Source organism: Grammomys surdaster, unplaced genomic scaffold, assembly GCF_004785775.1.
Source record: "Grammomys surdaster isolate TR1022 unplaced genomic scaffold, NIH_TR_1.0 251, whole genome shotgun sequence".
NCBI classification, from domain to species: domain Eukaryota; kingdom Metazoa; phylum Chordata; class Mammalia; order Rodentia; family Muridae; genus Grammomys; species Grammomys surdaster.
The window spans coordinates 2,679,190-2,696,208 of record NW_021604692.1 but is presented as its reverse complement, the minus strand read 5'-3'; the positions used below and the strand labels follow the sequence as shown (position 1 = coordinate 2,696,208).

General features: G+C 45.4%; 1 protein-coding gene across 2 annotated transcripts in view; it reads right to left on the bottom strand.

The window, feature by feature from the left end:
- Window positions 1–209: 209 nt before the first annotated feature.
- Window positions 210–17,019, bottom strand: part of Asxl1 (ASXL transcriptional regulator 1) — a 56,400-nt gene continuing 39,590 nt past the window's right edge. For both annotated transcript variants that reach the window (XM_028774908.1, XM_028774909.1), the window contains 9 exons: window positions 12,051–12,171; window positions 11,879–11,976; window positions 10,958–11,051; window positions 10,363–10,515; window positions 10,057–10,220; window positions 9,866–9,962; window positions 7,236–7,341; window positions 5,847–6,471; window positions 210–5,007 (listed from right to left, as the gene is read on the bottom strand). In XM_028774908.1, the coding sequence (XP_028630741.1) occupies window positions 2,125–5,007; window positions 5,847–6,471; window positions 7,236–7,341; window positions 9,866–9,962; window positions 10,057–10,220; window positions 10,363–10,515; window positions 10,958–11,051; window positions 11,879–11,976; window positions 12,051–12,171 (4,341 nt within the window). In that variant the 3' untranslated portion in view covers window positions 210–2,124. The remainder of the gene's footprint in view (window positions 5,008–5,846; window positions 6,472–7,235; window positions 7,342–9,865; window positions 9,963–10,056; window positions 10,221–10,362; window positions 10,516–10,957; window positions 11,052–11,878; window positions 11,977–12,050; window positions 12,172–17,019) is intronic.

The following is a 17,019-nucleotide window of genomic DNA, read 5'->3' as shown; positions in this document are numbered from 1 at the left end:
AGGAGGAAGATTGACCATTACAGTTCCCATCACTCCCATTAGATTTCTGGCTCTACTAAAGCCCGTGGAAACATCCACCAAATCAGAAGTCCAAAGACCAGTAGAGTTGCCAATTCACTGCACACAGGAGCCCCAGTCAAGAGGACCTGTCCTGTCCTTAACCCCACCTCCCGATACCCATAGGCAGCCACAGATGACAAGGAGACAAGTGCAGGTTGTACAGGTTTATTTTTCCAATACCAATGAGACATACAAGAGCAGCGCTTTTCTGAGCAGCCCCATGGACCAGACCACTGTCACACTGCTGAGACCTCAAAGGTCTCAGAGGAGGACTGTACATGCTTAGCTCCTGCTCCTGGTCTTTGGTAAAGAAGACTTCTGAGCACACAACATGGACTTGGCCAATACTGAATTCATTACCGGCTCCTCACTCATACTTGATGGACGCCCCAATCCCCTCCCCACCAAAAAGACAGCAACCTCAGAAGAAACGGCGGGAGAGGCAGCTTACAAAGAAAATGAGACTTGCTCAAGGCACACAAATTGTTAAACTTCATACACACTCACACAGAAGACAGACCTAAATTAAACAAGGACTCCCAACTTTCAAGTAAAGATACAGAAACAGGGCAGGAACCGGGATGAGGTCAAATACAAAGGGTGGCGACTTGATGGAACCATGTTAGGAGAGAGGCAGGCAGCAGGCATGGCTTTGTTCCCCTGAAACCTACTGTCAAATGTAAGTCGAAAGGAGCCTAGCGATCCCCAGTATTGCTTTGACAGGTGATGACCCTGGAGCCAGATCCAGAAGCCTGTCTGGGGGTCGTCCAAGGAACTCCCCCCATGAATCCAGAAGCACTTAACACTGGTGGTGACGTGTCATATATGGCAGCAGCGAAGCCACTCAAGGCTGGAAGAGAATAGATACAAGGAACAAGACATGTTTACTCAGCGCTGTGTGAGCAGCTGTCTGTGGCGCGCAGACTGTAGTAGATTCCCTGGTGACAGGCGACAAGGCACAGGGCCAACCATAGGTCACAAGTCAGTAACTTCCTTCTCACATCAGGCAGCACAGCACTCAGTGGTTTTGACAATTGGTGCACAGAAGTAAACACCATTTTAATCAAGGGTGCTGAAGATGTAAAATAAGGAAGAGACGTTCATGTTCTCTGTACAATACATCCATTTACAGAATTGGCCAGTACTGTGTACAACATATAAATACAGGATAAAATGTTAGAGGTGCTTAGAGCATACTTACAGAAGCGAAAAAGTTTATACATCCAAGAATAGAGTTAAAATATAAAAATAAGAAAACAGACTGCTTGGAAATGTAAAATGACTTTCACATACACCGGCGCATGAGTGCCCACTCCCACAGTATCAAATGTGACGAGTGGGTGGCAAAGAGTCACCTGCAAACATCTGTACAGTTGACTCAAGGTCTACAGATAGCATTTCCATAGCAGACAGCCCTATTTCCAGACCCCATTGTCCAAGAAGGGCTATTCAAGCTTCCAAGAGAATTTGTGGATCCATGGGTTACAGATTGAAGTTCCACTGGGTGAAGCACCAGAACCAAAGGTCAACTTGGCTCCATCAACTGGCAAATGACAGAAATATGACATCAAGGTCAGCAGGGGTTTGATCCCCTGGTGGGCAAAGACAGAAGTGACTTTAATCATGTGTAGCTTCTGCGACCATCAACTCCCCAAGCTAAGTAGAAGATGGCAGGGAGGGGCAGTGGAAGACTGACATTCCTGCTCAGTTCAGGAAGGTGAGCTCCATACATGGAGAACCCAACCTTCCTGCTTCAATTTCAAGTCCATTTGGGTGTCAGACAGGTTGCCCCACCACACCATACTGCCTGACTACAAGAGGGCTTAGGCTGGATGGTTTTGGGCAACGATAGTGCCCCCATCTCCCTGAAAACCTTTCCAGCGAGGCTAGAAAGGGCGTCAAGTGACAGAGGGCTTCAGCACTATAAATGTCACGGGGAGGCAAGATTTACCTTGTCTAGAGATAGAGTTCATTATATCAGTGATATTTTGTATACAGATTGAAGATCAACCATTATTAAAATACACACACTAAATGTACAATGTTTCCAATGGCCATAATTTATTATCTTACCACAAGGCACAGTACACAGAGCTTTGAGGGTCCGATGCAGTCATCATGGCAGAATGCTCCGCAGCCTTGGCACATGATCATGGCTTTCAGGCTGCATGCACATTGGAGAGAGATGCTTTCAACTGCACTGCTGTCAGTGAACATTTGTAGGGACAGTGATGCAGTGTGGCCTGTACCAAAGCTGGCTTTGTGGCTCAGCTGCACCACACTGCCAGCAAGGCCTTTGGGAAAGGCGGCAGAGCTGGAGGAGTAACTGAAGCTGGTGGGACTCAGCTGGAGTTTAGAAAATTTCCCATATAAAGCCTGCTTGATGTTGAGTTGGGAGGGGATGGAAGAAGGCTCCAGGGGTTGACTGAACCCTTTCTCTGGCTCTCTGGGTAATTTCCAGAAAGGCAGGTCCACAACAAAAGGCATCCCTTGCAAGTGACCCACTAATTCCAGAGAACTGTACCCTGCAGCTTTTCTGTTCTCTGCATCTGCCTTAATGGGATCCCTCAAAAATGTCTGCTCGGTCTTGCCGCTGCCAGCAGAGACAGGCGGTGGCTTGGGCGTCCTGTTCTCCCTTGTAGTCTGCACACTATCAGACACAGAGTTTTTGCTTGGTTCTATCTTCCTACTGGGAAACACTGGAGGGACCTCAGCAGGTAGTGGCATCTGCTCTTCAGACCTGGGGCACTCAAGGGTGGCAACTGTATTCCTAGGACCAAATAGTTTCTTCTCCTGACCACCAATATTGTTCTCCTCACTCAGGGTCCCATCTGCCTGCTCAGAACCAAAGGAGACGCTCCCATTTGTAGAGGAGAAACATGGCACTTTGGAGGTAGTATGATCTCCTAGACACTGGCCTGGGGCAGCACCTGGATCACTGCCTTGAGATAGGGAATGGGCTTCTTTCTGCTCTTCACAAAGGAAGGAAGAGAGATGCTCTTTGGAATCTATTCCTTCCAGGTTGCCAGAGGAAGGTGTCAGTTCTGTCACTGGATGCTTGGAGTCTAAACTTGGAACCATCTTGGCAATCTTCTGGGACATTCCAGGAGCCCTGGAGGCCTTTGCCCTGACAAGACCAGCACTTGCTCCATAGCTCTGGGCCAGAATAGACTCTTTCAATGTTTGTGCAGAACCAGGGTTGCTTCTGCCAACTAGGCGAATGTCTTCCCCTGTACCTTGTAGAGTGTCTCTATCCTGATTCTGCTCTCTAAGTGGCAGTTGTGGGGACTCTGGTTGGCTGCTTCTGTGACCTGGAGGAAGAACCTTCTCCAGGGGCAAATTACCATGCAGCAGGTGCATCACAAGTGGGTTGGTAACCTCCACCGAAGAACCAGGCCTCGGTGGGCACAAAGACCTAGGCTGGCACTCAGTACTGGACAGCAGCAGGGAGTCTGGGATCTTGTGGGGGACTGCACATACTCTAGACACCCAGCTCTGAGAAGCAGCCGCCCCTCCTGTCCTTGTAAGCACACTTAGGTCACCGCTCACCTTGGACAGTGAGGCAGATGGGTCCCAGTCCTGCTTTTCACCCCCACCTGACAGCCCTTTTCCCACTGTGACTTCACTTGCATCAGCCTCACTGCTGTCCTCAGAGAGGTGGCCCTCAGAGTCGGGGGCTGTATCTGTGGATTCACTGTGAGGACTTGGTGCTTCAGAGATGCCATTCATTTCCAGTCTCTCAAGGTCCACCTGCTCACCATCACTGCCAGTGCAGCCTGTGACTCCTGGAGGAGGTGCTGTCCAGTGTGAAATGAAGTTCTGAGGGTGGGGCACACCATCTGTGGCTGCCAACTCACCAGGCATGGCAGCAATGAGGGGAACAGCTCTCTCCCACTCTTTTTCATCCTGGGGCTCCAGACACGGTATGTTTTCTCTAGATTCTGGGTCAGACTCTTTTATTACCTCATAATTTGACAGAATGGGTACCCAGGAGGTAGGACTGCCAGATGCAAAAGCCTCAGTCAAAGTTTCTTGTCTACTACTTTCCCTTATGAGGGTGCCTGTGGCACCAAGCCCTAATTCATCACCAACAGGTCTATCCTGTAGGTAGTTAGCCAATGACAATTCAGATATAAAAGTAGGTGTCATATTTATTACAGGCTCCTTCATATTATCAAAAGCCTGGTCATTTCCTCCTCTTAATACACCTCCCAATGGAGACTGTTCAGAACTACTCTCTGTGGGAACAGTGGGTCCTGGATCTTCACTACCCCCCTCCCGGGAAGCAGTACTAGACTCACACTCAGTTCTATCATCTAGAAGTATCTTAGGCTGCTCTGCTAACATCTCAGCCACTGGAGTTTGAGAGGACAGAGGGGGCAAAGCTTGACACGGCTGGTCTCCAGTGGGAGCAATGGGGGGTTGGGAGGCATCTTCCAGCCTTCTTGTAAGCACATCCGGGACCCTCTTCAACAGGCAGCTCTCTTCCTTTCTGAGAGAAGCGGAGTCCTCTCTTCTGGCTCTGGGCATGGCAGCTTCAGCCGGAGTGTGCTCTGCATTCAGAGAACAAGGCGGCAGTAGTTGTGTTCGCTGTAGATCTGACGCACTCTCTCCAGGGGTGCTTGGGGCTCCCCTGGGCTCAGAGTGGCCACAGGCCTCACTACCATCACCACTGCTGCTGTCTCTGCCACCTCCCTCATCGATGGCCCCACTGCCACCTCCACCCGGGCCACCCCCCCCTCCGATGGCAGTGGTGGCCGCCTCTCGATTGCAGTGGTAGCTTCTTGCCCCTCGGGCCTGCAAAGCACGGGCTTTAATGTCTGCGAGGGTCCTGGCACCAGTCCAACCGCGGCAGGAGGACTCCGTGATGGGGACGATCCGGGGGCATATCTGGTAAGTGGGCCGACCTTTAGCCACCCAGGGTGGTTTGATACGTGAAAGTTGAATCTGGAAGAAAAACATCAATAAAAATTTTAACAGGGTGACCTGACCTAGGAACTACTTAGTAAAACGGCTACCTATGACATCAAGAGTCATTGTATGCTGCATGAAAATCTCCCCATTTTTAAGATTTCATTCATTGTGTATTTGCATACACATGCCCCACAATACGTGTGGATGTCAGAAGCCAACTTATGGAAGTCAGTTCTTGCTGTTCATCAAGTGAGTCCCATTAGATTTGGCAGCAAGCTCCTTTATCCACTGATACAAGGTTTTACATTGTTAACCCAAGCTGGCTTTGAACTTATGACACTCCTCCTCCAGCCTTAGGCCCCTAAGTGCTGGGATTGTACAGATAGGTCACCAAACCCACCTTTCAAACTTAGTTTCTAATTGGATCTTGTGGGTCATGAACCAAATAATGTAACACTTAATAAAAAAGTAAAACCCTAGGATTTTGACCTTGAGATAATTTTAAGAAAAAAAGTTATTTGTCTGTTGGGCAGTGGTGTGCACACCTTTATAGTCCCAGCACTTTGGAGGCAGAGGCAGGCAGATCTTTGAGTTCAAGGCCAGCCTGGTCTACAGAGTAAGATCTAGAACAGCCAGGGCTACACGAGAAAACCTGTCTCAGAAAAAACAAAACAAAAAACAAAGCAAAACAAAAAGAAGAGGAGGAAGGAGGAAGAGTGTATTTTCCTAAGTTACTCAAGAAAAGCTTTCTTATAGAAAGTTTCATACCTTATGTAATTTATGCCAGGGCTAAAGACACTCTGCCTCATGCATGCCCCTGCCCAAAAGCTCCTCTGAAAAAAATCTGACACCTGAGACAGAAAATCTCTTACCCTGATGGGCGGGACTTTGGGCTCCTCTTTAGTGGGCTGTGGCTTTTCGGTGTGAACACTTTCAATTGTGTTACGAAAGGACTGACGATCTTCAAGCCGGGGCTTCTTTTCGGGAAAGGATGCAGAGGCTTCCTGCTCAAAGGATTTCCTCTTCTGATCCTTTGTCTCTTGGTCCACAGTGTCCTGAGGTAAGGTAGGGATTCTGTCTGGAGATGCAGAGGCACATGCCAAGTTGTCCGTTTCTGTTTGGATCTGGGAAGCCACAGGTTCACTGGGACACTTGGAACCCTCCTGTCCAGATGCTACAGAGGACACACCTGGCCCAGGTGGACTGTTCACCCTTGCTGAGTCAGTCTTAGCATCTTTAGAGAGCGAAACATCTGATGCAGTATTTGCATCTTTAGCAACCCCTGTCTGTTCTGGCTCTTGTTTTTTGTATAGATTCCTTCTGGATCTGGTTCGGAGATCTGGCCGAGAACGTTTCTTAAAATGTCCGTCCCGTTGACGGGTGTTGGGCCCACGCTGCGGCCGCACTGATTCTCCTGAGACACACAAGCCACTCTTGATTTTGGCCTCCTCCTGGTCCTCTTTCTGCTGCAGTGATTCTTCTTTGGTCAAACCCAATCTGTAAAGCAAACTCACAACATCAACTACAGGCCAGGGAGTATGTATCTCTTAGTTCTGTGAACAATATACACCCATATAACTTAGCTAGAATGAAACAAATCTGCACACTGCATAGCACTAACCACAGAAACCCACAGCAGCTTCACTGTGGAGAGTCGTAAAGAAGTGAGTGAAGCCACAGTCATTCCCATGCTTTTATGAATATACTACCCATCTGTCCCTTGATAGACAGGACATCCTGCAGATGTCGAAGTCCCTTCACAAAACAGTATGTCTATAACATAACCTATCTATATGTTCCTGGATACTTTATTTCTTGTTTAGTGTTGCTTAAAGTCTAATCTGTGGCCTCACACACACCAAACACACACTCTCAACACTCTCATCTTCTCCCCAGAGGCTTTAAACAAACAAACAAACCCAAGAAAACAAAAACAAAATTCTTTGTATCGTCCAGGCTTGACACACACACACGCACACGCACACGCACACGCACACGCACGCGTAGGTCTAAGTCCATCCCAGCACTGGGTAGCTGGGTCCCTTATGTCTCTGCAGACCTAGTCTCACTGTGTGACATCTACAGCTGTTAAGTCTGTGCTCTGCGGTTTCCTCCTTAAACAATCCTCAGTTTGTTCAATCTATGCCTACAGAACCGCAGATATGAATGAATGGCTACTATGAATGGCAGCTATCCGGATGCCAACTGCCTTTGTCCCCACAAAATGCCCAGAGCAGAACTCATAGTACTGAACGCCTTACTTCTGTCCATAGTAATCTTCAAAGAACTTTTCCTTCCATTGTTCCACCTTCTTCTCCTTTTCCATTTCCTGTCTTAGCCTGACTTGCATCTCATGAGTGAACTCACCTAAAGAGAAAAATGAATGCCAGTTAATGAATTCTGGATGCTAAAGTATCTATTCTACAGACATCTAAGTCTTCTGGTTCCATAACAAGCATTTTATTGTTTTCTATGTGCGTATATATGCATGTGTACCTATCAACTATATGCCCATGCATGCATGTGGAGGGTAGATGATAACTTTAGGAATTAATCAAAGTTAGTTTTACAGATTTATTTTTATTTATGTGTCTGTGAGTGTATGCCATGTGGCATGTACAGATAGATGCCTGCTGAGGCTAGGATAGGGCAGAAGATCCCATGGAGCTGGAACATTTAATATGGGTGCACCAAAGATGCTTCTGGAAGAGCAGGGTGTGGTGTTCTCTTACCTGCTGAGCTACCTCTACCCAAATGTGCATATTTTGTTTACAATAAAATCTTTCCCTGGGCTGGGGCTCACTACTTAGCCTAGGCTATCTGGGCAATGAACTCCAGTATCCTGCCTACTTCCACCTACTCAGAACTAGATTTATTACAGCTGCTGCTGTACAACAGGCTACCACAAGGTGGTGTGTGTGTGTGTGTGTGTGTTTCTGGGATTAAAATTTAGGTCTTTGGGCTGGAGAGATGGCTCAGTGGTTAAGAGCACTGACTGCACTTCCAGAGGTCCTGAGTTCAAATCCCAGCAACCACATGGTGGCTCACAACCATCTGTAATGAGATCTGATGCCCTCTTCTGGTGTGTCTGAAGACAGATACAGTGTATTCATATATAATAAATAAATAAATCTTAAAAAAAAAAAATTAGGTCTTCATGCTTACACAGTAAGCATCTTACCAACAGGACAATCTCCTCCATCCAGCTCCTGCCAGGCAGTTTTAAAAACATGACTTCTACCTCTATCAGTGGACTGACTTCTCAGAGCATGTTCCTGACTCAGGACAGAACTAATGCTTCTACTATAAGAGAGATTTACTCTTCCATAATCAGTCGAAAGCAAGCAACATATTGATCAAGACAATGAAACAACAAAACAACAACAACAAAAACAAAAGACTATTCTAGCATACCTGAAAAGTTTATCTTTGAGGCTGGCCATTTGGTGGCATCTGGGAACCTGGATTTAAAGTATTCTCGGCCCCCTAAGTGATGAGTGGCTCATTGTGCTGCTTTCTATCCCTCTCAATGAATAATAACAATATTATTCACGCTAAAGGCACCGACTTTCTTTTTAGGAACCAATGCCTTATATTAATACTGCTTGATAAAGCAGCTGGTGAAAACTAAACACTGGGTTTCCTTTTAGGACTAGCAACAGCTTCCAACACAATCAGCTCCCAATAAAACCCTGGGTATCAGGGCTCAGTGGTTGAGTTTGGTTCCAGGAGTCCATGTTAGGTAGTTTACAACTACCTACCTGTAAGGGGAGCTAACACCTATGGCCGCGGAGGCACCAGAACTTCTGTGTACATATCCAAAGACATACATACTCATAATTAAAGAGCAAAACAAAATCCTATGTGATTTATTATGTATATACAGTGTTCTGCCTGCATGTAAGCCTGCAGTCCAGAGGGAGGTCACCAGATTTCATTACAGATGGTTAAGAGCCACTATGTAGTTGTTGCTGGGAATTGAACTCAGGACCTCTGAAGAGCAGCCAGTCCTCTTAACCTTTGAGCCTTCTCTCCAGCCCCCTGGTAGACCGTTAAAACTTATTTCTGAGATATTTATTTATGTCCTATTTGAATCCACAGAAAAGACTTCAGAAACCTGTGCCTGGCTGTCCCTGTATCTTAACCTGTGTGCCTTTTCTGATTGCCAATTTTACTTTATATTGTTTTGCTGTAATAAACCCCAACTCTGTACATAAACTGCCAATCTTAACAAAACTCAAGGGTATTCTTGGGTCTCTCCACACACTCACCACGAAGTTACTATAGAAAACTAAATTCAGACGTTAGCATTTACTCTAAGTGACTAAGACAGAAAGAGAGCATGGTGGCAGTGACTGTGTCATCTTGGAGTGCTTTTTGTCACACATGTACACAATGCCATTACTGAAAGGTATAGGCATATATAGTTTTAGTGACAAAAGAAGATGTAGAATGGATATTCCTAATATGTTGTGTTTTCAGAGCAATGTGTCCTACTAAATAACCACCATGTATTAGTACTATGAGCAAACCCTACCTTACACTAATATCCTTTGAGCAAAAAAGAGTGCTAAAAATAAGCACTTGAATTTTACACTTGATCTTAGCAGAAGCCTGAAGTAGTAAATGCTTAAGTTGTATTTTCCCTTGATGTGTATGGGTGTCTGATGCATATAAGTCTATGTACATGTATGTGCCTGGTGCCCTAGGAGGCCAGAAGAGGGCATTGGATCTTCTAGAATTAGAATAACAAGGCAATTCTGAGTTTCTACTTAGGTGCCAAGAATTGAATCTGGGTCTGCTGGAAAAGCAGGCTACGTTCTTAACCTCAGAGCTGTAAAATAAGCACACACAGTGGCATCTCAAGCCGTGTGTGATGACATCTACTCACCATCAGCAAGGCGTTCCCGCCAGCTCTGAGCTGCATGTGTGAAAAACTCATTATTGAGTGCACTGCTGCTGAGGCGCAGCAGGCCATCTGTCCCCACCTAGGAGGGCAAAGGATAAGATAGACACAATGAGGCGACTTGAGAGGACAGGAGCCCGCCTAGGCAGAGACCAAGAGGAGCTGTGCACAGGCACCTGTCTGTCCACTTCAGGCAGGAGGAAGAGGAGCTGCTGCTGGAAGTGTGGTGGCAGGGCATGGAAGGTCCGAGAGTTTATCAGGGCACGGAGGTTGGTGTTAACAAGAATGGACCCAGGCGTCTCAAAATCTACCTCTTCCCCTCTGTTGCGCTTCATTTGCCCTGCGGTTTTTGGAAGCAAGAAGAAGTAAGGATTTTCAGTTTAAGGGGGTGTGTGGGGGTGGGGGTGGGGGAGTCCTGAGAGAACACCTTCAGTCCTGCAGGGAGCCCTTATACAGGCAGAGAAAATGTGCCTCCTACTCACCTGTGGCTGGCTTCCGGAAGCCTCTCAAAAGAGGGGCAGGGTCCCGAGTGACCTCAGCCTGGCCTCGAATAGCATTGTTGCCCAAGGCCAGAGAGCCGCTACTGCTACTGGATGGACTGCCACTCTCACCATCTGCATGGCGGCCGGAGAACCCTGAAGGCAGGCACAGCATTCCATTGTCAAAAGCATCGTAAGCTGTCCTCATAGCTCTCAGACAAGCTCTCCAAGCTCTCTCTGACACACTGCTATCAAAGAGGCGTGCTTCTGGCTCCCAGCCTGGAGTTGGTAGGGACCATAACCTCATAGTCTGGCTTAAAATATCACTAAAGAAGACCAAAGACACCTTTTACCGAGCACTGGCAGAGTCATCCATCACCACATGTTCCTGGCCAACCCTGAAGTCAAGAAGAGGGTTCACAGCAGAACCCAACACCAAGCCCTAACCATAATACAATAAATACACTGCCTTCCTGGGTTCTCAAGGCTTTTCTTTGACTCACTAACTCTACCGGTATCACACTAAGTCAAAAGCTGCTGACAGCCAGGTCCCCAAGACCCTAGGAGAGAGAGTACCACAACCAGAGACTATACACACCTGATGCAGGTTCCACGTGGGCCCCATTGACCTTCAGAGGAGTCAGGACTACACGAGGCAGCATGACCCCAGTCCGTTTCTTCTGTTTGTTTGCCTGCATTCCCAGAAGGGATTTAAAAGAAGAAAGGAGTCATCGGCAGGGCACTACAGCACTCCTGTAGCTCTGCCCTATGCATTCATGTCAAGGGCTGGTGATGTGGCTCATTGTCTAAAGGTACTTCCTGCACAAATCTGATGACTTTTCATCAATCCCAAAATCCAATCGAGGAAGAAGAGAACTGACTCCCTAAAGCTGTCCTTTGATCTCCACAACTGTTGCAAGTGAACACACATATACACACACACACAAAATTTAAAAGTTCATGTAGGGTCTGGAGAGATGGGTCAGTAGTTAGAATACTGCCTACCCTTCCAAAGGATGTGGGTGATTCCTTGCACTCACATGGCAGCTCACAATCTGTGGCTCTAGTTCCAAGGGATTTGATTCCTTTTCAGGTCCTACCCCAGACCATATATATAAAGTGCACATACACACAAGTAAACAAAACATTCATACACATAAAAGAGAAAAAAATCTTTAAAAAACAGTTCACATGCACACAGAGCTCCCAGGCAATGTTAGTACAGGCATGGACCAATGTCAACACACTAAGCATTCCCCTTAGCTAGGGGTAAAAAAAAGACTCACACACTGCTGTCCCCATCCTAGAGATAAGGAACTTGTCACAGATAGAGGTGACAGGGGGGCTTAGGATTTAGCTTAGTGGTAGTGTTTGCCTAGCCTGCAAAATCCTGAATTCAGTCCTTAGCATTGTAAAAGAAATAACAGTGAATTTTACTGTCGTCTCCATCCTTCCAACCCTGTCAGATGTCTGCTTGCATCCACACAGCTCTTTTATCCCGTCACCAGCAAGCCTCTACCTGTGAGGAAGCCCTGTGGCTGTCCCTGGGGTTGGAGAGGGACCGGCTCTGGGACTCTGTAGAGCAGGATGCATTGGAAGATGTTTCATCCAGAGATACTAGAAGACAAGCAAACCAAAGCTTAGCCCCTTGGACCTGCCTGTCTCTTCCTGGCTCTTGTTGTAGCACTTACCATCATTTTCACCACTCACAGTGCTGGCTTCATTAGACCCACAGCTTTCCACGTCAGCGGAGTCCTCTGGCTCTTCTCCATCCATTGTAGCTACATTTCTAGACCACTGCACAGCATCTTTCTGTGACACAAAGTTAAAGCTCAGGTGAACAAAACCAGCAAGCACAGTAGACATCCCTAAACACATGCTTTTTGGCTTTTTTTGTCTGTTTCTTTGATTTTTGAAAAGCAAGAGGATTCTCATGCTCAGTTCCTCACCTGTTTCTCAGCATTTGCCATCATTACAGGATGCAGAGGGAAAGGGACAGAAAGACCCAGAGATTTCTCCATGGGCTTAGAGAGATGAGTCCTATTGTCAATCTAATGCTGGATCCTGTCAGGCTGAGAGCTACCTGTTCTTTGCCATTACTGTTGAATAGTGGATTACAGGAAACCAACTGTTCCTTAAAGCAGCAATCTCTGAGACACTAAGAAAGCACAGGGCTGAAAGTAAAAGAACTGGTTGGTGTAGCTACACAAAGCAAGCCAGATAATTAGATGGCCTTCACAGTAGACTCTGCAGAGAAAGGTAGTCAGGTGAATCAAGGTGCTGCCATGTAAGAACCTCTCTGGCCATCCTCCTGCATTGATCCGCTCAAAAGCCCCATGGAGCCCAGAGAAATGCCACCAAAAGGCAGTGCAGACACATAGTATACATGCTTTTGAAGATAGATTTGCGACTTCCTCCATGACTGTTCCACTGATCCTAAGATTTAAAATATTATTTTCTTTTTGTTTTGAGGGAGTGTAGTTCAAACTTGAACTCCTGATTCTCTTGTCTTGTCCCTGCTTCCACCTCCTGAATGCTGAGATTGTAGGCATGTACCATCATTCACACACTCACACACACACACACACACACACACACACACACACACACACACACACACACACAGAGTCCCAAAACAAAACAAAACACCCTAAACCCTTCCAACAGTACTCACTGTAGGGGAGCTCTAGCCCCCCCCCCCCCAACCACCAATATTTGGTACTGCCATCCTATGGAGTGGGCAGTAGTACTTCAAAGTTTTAATTTTGATCTCCATGTAAACTAAAGATGTTGTACCAACCTCCCAACTGTGCTGCAGATGAAACCTAGGATCTACCACTAGCCAACATCTCAGCCTTGTTGAGCATTTTAAAACTAACTGTTCTCATTAGCTATTCCTTGTCATTCTATTTAGGAGTGAGACCAAATCTGCAGACACCACCACAAACATCCCGTGCAGTGTTTTGCTCACACTATTAGTATATTAGTATATTAGTTATCTGAATCATTTTACAAAAATGTTTTATTATGTTTTAATCTACTAAGGAGCAAACAAGGTTAGCCTTCTCCTTACATTGTGTGGGCCCTGGGATCTGGTCATCAGGTTTGGCAACAAGTGTCTTTGACCAGGGCCCATATATGTTTAAATATTTAAGTATCAACTAAGGTAGGAGGATTGTAGGTTCAAGGCCTACCTGGGCTTAAAAGGCCAACTCCAGACTACCCAATGAGATCCTGTCAATAAGTAACTATAGCAAAGCAACTGGAAAAAAAGATAAGGAACCATCAACAACACCCGTAACTATTCTCTCATAAATGGAATATTTAAAATATAAATGGTGCTGTACAACCTGAACATTGGGACTAAACTTGAAGCTTAAACAGCCCACTTTGGGTTATCTAATAAGAAAAAGATAAGGCAGGCCTGGGGAGATGGCTCGGCCGTCAGTCAAGAGCACCTACAGCTCTTCCAGAGACGCACAGCCATTCTCCAGCACATTCAGTGTCTTAAAGCTGCCTGAGTCTTCACAATACCTGTGGCCTCTGTGGGCACCTGCACATAATTTTAAGAAAATAAAAATCTCAGGTAGGATTTTCCTTCCTTCATGTATCTGATAAACCTTTCCTTGGCAAAAAGCAAGTACTTTTCTTAGAAGGCTAATTGAGGGCCATTCATTCAAAACCTAGACCCTTCAACAGTACACCACAGTTCCTTACAAGTGCATGATAAGAAGAATAAAGGTTAGAAGACAAGCACAGAACAGAACAATGTATAATATATCCACAACTAAGATTCCAGAGACTCAGGTAACACTGTGAGTCAAGAACTCATGAAAAATTCAAGCCACATAGCTGGGAATGTAGCTCAGTTGGTAATGCTTGTCTAACATCCATAGACCCTGCAACCGGAACACTTGGGAACAGGTGTTTACGGTCAGTCTTGATTACAGTATGAGTCCTATACAGACAGGGCTCTTAACTGCTGAACCAGCTCTTCTCTCCAGTCCCCGTATTTTGTTTTTTTAAGATTTATTTTATGTGAATGGGTGTTTTGCTTGCATGTGTATGTATGCATACCATATGCATGCATGGTGTCCAAAGAGACCAGATGAGGCATCAAACCCTCTGGAAGTGGAATGAATAGATGGCTGTGAGCCTCTATGTGAGTGCTAGGACCTGAACTGAATTCTTTTGCAAGCAGACTTAAACCCTGAGTCATCTCTCCAGCCCTCCACCCCCCTCACCCACATAGAAAAGCAAAGGACCTCAAACATCAAAGGCATTTTTCAAAAACAGGATAAGAACAAAAGCTCCTTTTATTTTATCTTTTTTAAAGATTTATTTATTTTATGTATATGAGTACACTGTTGCTGGCTTCATACACCAGAAGAAGGCATTGGATCCCATTACAGATGGTTGTGACAAAAAAGGAGTTTCTATCAACCAAGAATAAAGTTCTCCTCTGTGATTTGCAGGACAAGTCTGCGGTTAATGGTAACCACCCATGACTCACTATCCCTCTAAACCCTTAAGTCTAGATGTGTTTCAGAATTCGTAAGTCCTTGAACTTTAGCATAGGAACAGAGTAACACTATTAGTACTGTATCAGCATCACCTGCAACATACAATCAAATACATTTTTAATATTTTTAAAACAAAACCTGTACACATACCAAGTAAATAAAACAGGTGAAAAAACTGGACCAGAACGATATCTCAGCATTTTCTGCCAATCTGAATGATCTAAGTTCAAGTCTCAGGACACATCAGAAGAATGTTCCTTTCTGAGAGAAGCAGGCAGGCAGGCAGGCACACACACTTCTCAATAAAATATTTGAAAGAGGGTGGGCAAAGTGGCACACACTTCTCATGCCAGCACTTGGAAGACTGAGCAGGAGGATGACAGTGAGTTGCAGGTCATCCTGAGCTACACCAAGAGTGCCAAGGCAGCCAACAATAACAAACGGTGTTCAAAGATTGAGGTGTTACAATCTCACTTTTCTCATAATTATAAAATGTAAAGAAAACTTAATGAACTATTTTATCAAAGCCCAGATACCACATGCTTGAACATGTCACAATGTGGAAAAAATAAGGCAATATTTCAGTAGAGAAACTCATATATAAAGAATAAAATAAAAAGAATTTCTGTGTAAAAACAGTTAATTATTTTCATAAAAAATATATTTAAAAATTTTTTTAAAAATCGGTTTTTTGTTTTTTTTACTTCATGTGTATTGGTGTTTTTGACACCTTGTATATGTGTATCATGTTCTTACAGTGCCCTTAAAGGCCAAAAGAGGGCATCAGATCTCCTGAAACTGGAGTTAAAGGAGGTTGTATGCTACAAAGTAGGTGCTAGGAACCCACCTTGGGTCCTTGTCAAGAGCAGCCAGTGTTCTTCACTGCTGAGCTTCTCTCTCCAGCCCCACATAGTTTTTTAGTAATGAAAAACTAGAAGCACCCTGAAAAGCCTTAATATCTATTAGAAATAAAATGAAGACTGATATGGTGGTACACTATTAAACAACAGATAAAAGAGTAACAACACACTATAGTGACACAAACTATAGTACACATTTTTCATGGCCACATATAGAAAGAAACCTGGCTGACTGGGGATGAGAGGGGGAAAGAGGTATAGAAGTCAAGGTCACTGGGCGGTGGTGGCACACGCCTTTAGTCCCAGCACTTGGGGGGCAGAGGCAGGTGGATTTCTGAGTTCGAGGCCAGCCTGATCTACAGAATGAGTTCCAGGACAGCCAGGACTACACAGAGAAACCCTGTCTTGAAACACCTCCCCCCCACAAAAAAAGAAGTCAAGGTCATTCCCCACCTTCTCTACAGAAAGGCTTGAACTCCTGTTTAAACATGGCAACCAAACCATACTTCTTTTCATCTCCCGAAGCATCAAAGGAAATAATAAAGATGTAAGTGCAGAAAGAGAAGGGGAGGTAAAAGACAGCAGAGTGAATATACGAACAGAATCTATAAAAAAGGAAGCAGGAGGAAAAGAGATTCAGCAGGGGAAAAAAAGTCAAAATCTAATGCAACAGAGTTTTGAAAAGCCACTAAGAATAAGCTAGACAAAGTGCAAAAACCCAAGGGCACAGGGGTCGGGAAATATCATGAACCATTGCAGACAGAAACACAGGGCTGCCAAAAATAAGAACTTGCTATTATTCTGGACAAGCAGATTCTTCAGGTCACCTCCCTGTCACTTAAGCAATACTCTTTCAGCTCTGGAAGGACTGATTTATTTATGTTCTAGTTAGTCTGAACCCAAGAAATTCTGAAAAAGAAGACAGACATAACCCAAGGAAAGTGGGGTACCACACTCTAAATAGAAACAAAGGCAACATACACAATAGCTATGTTCCCAGGGTGGCTTCCAGACAGAGATCCCAAACCATCTTACCTGTTCTTTGCTGACTGCCAAAGCATTCAAAGGACTGCCAGGTCTAGTGGCCTAAGCCTGTACCCAGCTACCACAAAGGCTGAGGCAGGGGAGCAGGGAGCGAGGGGTATGCCAAGGCTCTAGGTTCAATCCCCAGTATCAGAGACAGAAATGGAGATGGAGACAAACAGCAGCAAGGTACCAAATTGTTCTTCTTCTTGAAAAAAAAATTAACTTAACAGAGCACATCTTCAAGCACAAAT